Genomic DNA, 4375 nt, shown 5'->3' on the forward strand with positions numbered 1-4375 from the left:
TATCTATTTCTTTCTTTCTCTTTCTTTATATATATATTTTAATTTATGTATTCTATATTTTTTCTATATTTATTTATTTCTATATTTTTATTTCTTTCTATATTTCTTTCTATATTTCAATATTTCTTTCTTTCTATACTTTATTATTCAACAGGAGAGCTGGAAAATCAGGCTTTCCTATCCAAACTTGGTTGTTGCTTTCTATCCAACACAGAGACAATTTTGTGATGTTTTGGACTTTTATTTTCCCCCTGGTTTCCATGGTGAAAAATAAGGATTAGAACAGAGCTGGTGTTGATTGCAAGGGAAAAAAACCCAAAAATCTGTGTTGCTTCCTATGGAGAAATATCAATATCCAACGCTGGCTTTGGAGGGATCATCCCGAAAGGAAAAATCCAATTGTTTTTCTCTTAGAAAGGAGAAAAGAATGGATATTTTTATTGCTGCTGTTTGGGGGGTGGAAAAAGGGCAAGAATTCAAAGCAGAGGCTGAAGTTGGTAGGAATTGGTTTTGGGAATTGCAAATTTTCCTCGTTAATTATTGACATTCTTTGGGAAATCTCTGTTTCTGTGGCTCCTTATCCAAAGATGAGGTGGAATAGGGAATATTTTAAATCTTTATCCTACAGTGCTCACAAATATTATTGCCATAATGACTTCAAATGTGGCTTAAAAAGCTTAATTATATTTATTTTTTGCAAAAATAATGTATTTTTTAATGTTGGAATTTAGTTTTCTCCAGACTTTTATGGTTCTCTAATGCTTAATTCTGTGGACAGGCCGGACACAATCATGAAATGATATTTTTGGGGCATAAATGGTTTTAATCTCCTTGTGAAGATTCCTTGTGTTCAACTGGATAATTTCATTTTTAAGAATGAAATGAAATAAAAATTGGGATCCATGGCAAGGAATAAACAACTTTAATCCCAGTGGAAGTAAAATCTGGGAATTTTCCCTTCAGGCCTGCAGCCTCCACGAGTGCATTGACATCACTTAAATCTTTTGGGGATCTGTTAAGGCAAAATTAAAAATAAAGAGATATTTGAATTCCCCTTTTTGGGCTGAATTAGCTCCATAAAAATGCATTCCCTGTTTGTGGATCCTAGAAATTCCTGTTTATAATTCCCAACTAAAAATCAAATATTTCTTCCAGATAAAATTGGCTTTGTTATAAAGATCAGAGAAATCATACCAGGAACAGCATTGGGTGCCTTGCTGTGCTCGTGATCCATAAAAATAAGGAGATTTCATGGAATCTTGGAATGCTTTAGGTTGGAAAAGCCCCCTGAGGTCAAATCCAACCATTCCCAGCACTGCCAAGGCCAGCACCAATCCTGTCCCCAAGTGCCACCTCCACAGGGCTTGAAATCCCTCCAAGGATGATGACTCCACTGCCCTTTTCCAATATTTTCCAACTTTTCCATGGAGAAATTTCCCCTTGTTCTCATGTAAAATACTTGAACATAAAAGCATTGGTATTTTTGCTCTGAATTTAAAGCTTGGAGGTGTTAAAATTCCTGCAAATTCCGATTTTTTGGGATGAAATATGGTAAATTTAGGACCATTTCAGGTCTATTTTTTATTGCAGCAGCAAAATAAATTTAGGAATAAAAACTCTTCCATCCTTCGTGAACTCTGCCATGGAAAACACATCCTAGGGAAGAATTCCAGGGCTCTGACAGGGGTAGGATCCTTGTGGAACATCTCCTTTGAGCATCCCTGCTCCTGCACTGTGGGCTTGGGATGGGGGGAATATTCCACGGGTTTCCCTTTGTTTCCTGCACATCGTGCCTGCAATAAGGCAGGGAATGCGCCAGGAATATTGGAAAATCCAATCCCAAATTGGGATGATTTCTGCTTATTTATACTTTCAAGGAACTTTAGGGACAATGTGGGGCTGGGTTCGTGCCGCCTCCTTAATTAGATTTTATTTTGTCTTTTCATCGCTTGTTATATTAAAAGAAATCGGGTTAATAAAAGAAATTGGATTTGGATGTTGATAACGCTGCCAATAAATCCCAAATCAATAAATCCCAAAAACCTGTGCTTCCCTTTTTTTTTCCGTAGGAGCCTTTGTTGGCTCATTTTGGGTTCCATTGTTGGAAAATCATCCGTCTTTGGATTACAACCATTCTTTTGGATTTTGGTGGTAATTAAGCACTGAGGTCATTAACGAGCAGCCTATTTCCTTCTCACTCATCAACAAAATTGGAATGCTTGGAATTCCAACTCCATCCCAGAGTGCTCTTATTACCTCCAAATTATGCCCCAAAAATCAGCACTAAAACCCCGTTACCTTAACGAGGAGATGGATCCCACCCCACGGACCCAGGGAATTCCCATCCCAGATGACTCCTCCTGCACTGCACTTGGCCAATGTTATTTTAAATTCATGGATGGAATAGGGATACAAATCCTGAGGGTTGATTTATGTCCTCTTATTTCAAGGAATTCCATTTGAGGGGGAGAAAATCCAGCCTCGGGAAACTGATGGGATTTTGAAAGGAAAGTGAAGGGTTATTTAGGATTTTGACAAGTGGGTTGGAAGCGTAAAAAGCAGCTTTTTAAAGAACTCGAGACTTCAGGGAGGTTTTTAAAATGTCACGGCATCCCCTGGGTGTTTCTGTGTCACCACAAACTGGTCCTTGGTCCTTTGCTGAAATCCCTGCCTGGTGAGCATCCCAAATCCTCAGGAATTGGGGGAACTCCGCGCTTTTCCTGCCCCAAAACACATCCAAGGGCCATTGGATTTCTGTGGGGAGGGGATGGGCAGCCGGCAGGGAGAAGTGGCCTTTGGAAGAAATATTCCCGATTTTGGGTGGCGTTTGTTGCAGAAATTCTCCACAGTGGGATAATCCAGAAGGTTCACTCTGGTTCTTTTGGAATTTTGAAGGGTGCCCAGCTCTGCTCCCACTGGTTTTTAAGGTGAAGACAAATTTATCCCAAAATCTCTGCTATTTGGATCCTTCTGTTGATTTTAGGCCGGACAATTTTGAAAGGAAAAAGAAGGTTCTTTCAGATTTTGAAAAGTAAATTTTGCATCTAAAAATCAGATTTTTAAAGAAATTGAGAATTTGAAATTTTAAAATGTCACAGCCCCTGCTGGGTGCTTCTGTGTCACCACAAACCCCCTTGGTCCTTTGCTGTAATCCCTGCCTGGTGAGCATCCCAAATCCTCAGGAACTGAGGGAACTCCACGCTTTTCCTGCCCCAAAACACATCCAAGGCCCATTGGACCTCTGGAAGAAATACTCCCGATTTTTGGTGGTGTTTGTTGCAGAAATTCTGCACAGTGGGATAATTCAGGAGGTTCATTCCTTGTCATATCTCTAATTCTTTTGGAATTTCGAAGGGTGCCCAGCTCTGCTTTCTAAGGTGGAGACAAATCCCAAAACCTCTGATATTTGAATCCTTTGGATTCCAGGCTGGCCAGCAGCGCTGGTGGGAGCAGGAAATCACGGTGAACGGGAATATCCAGAAGGGGGAATTGATCACCTACAACCTGACGGAGCTCATCAAGCCCGAGGCCTACGAGGTCCGCCTGACGCCCATAACCCGCTTTGGGGAGGGGGACTCCACCATTCGGGTCATCAAATACAGTGGTAAGGACTTGATATCCAAGGAAATGTGAGTTGGGAATTCTCCGGGCTCCGGGAATGGTGTGGTCGTTCCCAATCCTGGAATAACGGGTTGAGCATGGTCATCCCAAAAGGAGCATCTGAGAAATGCGAGAGAGGAAAAAATTCACCTTTTGGATGATCCATAACAATAAAAACACCCAACCAAAATAATTCCTGACATCCAAACCCCAAAATCACATCCATTTTTTTGAGGAAAATAAGGAAAATTTAATTAAATTCATGCCAAATAATGACATAATAATGACATCGTTTTGCTGTCTTCATAAAAGAGCAGATTTCAAGTTGATTCTTGTTTTGAAGGATGAGTTTTGAAGAAACAGCTGTGAACAAAGTTGGGTTTTTTCCCCAGAATGAGCAGTTTTTACTTTCATATGAATTATTTTCTTTAAAAACAGTGACTGTAGTCTCGTGTAAGATGATATAATCTATAAATTTATATAAGAAAATAAGGGCGTTTATCAATTTCCCTCTAAAAGGTCGCTGGGACAAAGATTTATCCACTTCAATTTAAGAAGAAACACACAGTATCCATCCATCCTGCTTCCCATATTCCCAGGAATTCAATCCTCTGTTAAATTCCTGAAAATCCCTATTTTGGGGGGGATTTATTTAATGGATAACTGAATTTCTTCTTTTTGTTTTGTTTTTCTGCTGTGGGAAGTGTCACTGTCACCACATCCATGCCGTTGCACCTAAAACCAGTGGGGAAAACCATTCAACCCAAGATTTCTT

At 39.8% G+C, this 4375-nt stretch overlaps 1 protein-coding gene across 1 annotated transcript in view; it reads left to right on the forward strand.

Moving 5' to 3' along the window:
- The first annotated feature begins 1891 nt into the window (after positions 1-1891).
- The window catches only part of LOC121673946 (MAM domain-containing glycosylphosphatidylinositol anchor protein 2-like), a 23900-nt gene continuing 21416 nt past the window's right edge, over positions 1892-4375 (forward strand). Inside the window, exons 1-2 of the mRNA XM_042047826.1 lie at positions 1892-1903; positions 3427-3604. Coding sequence (XP_041903760.1) covers positions 1892-1903; positions 3427-3604 — 190 coding nt within the window. The remainder of the gene's footprint in view (positions 1904-3426; positions 3605-4375) is intronic.

This window comes from Corvus kubaryi, unplaced genomic scaffold (assembly GCF_017639235.1).
Source record: "Corvus kubaryi isolate FWS band 111438036 unplaced genomic scaffold, C.kubaryi_AGA036_p1.0 66, whole genome shotgun sequence".
Taxonomy (NCBI): domain Eukaryota; kingdom Metazoa; phylum Chordata; class Aves; order Passeriformes; family Corvidae; genus Corvus; species Corvus kubaryi.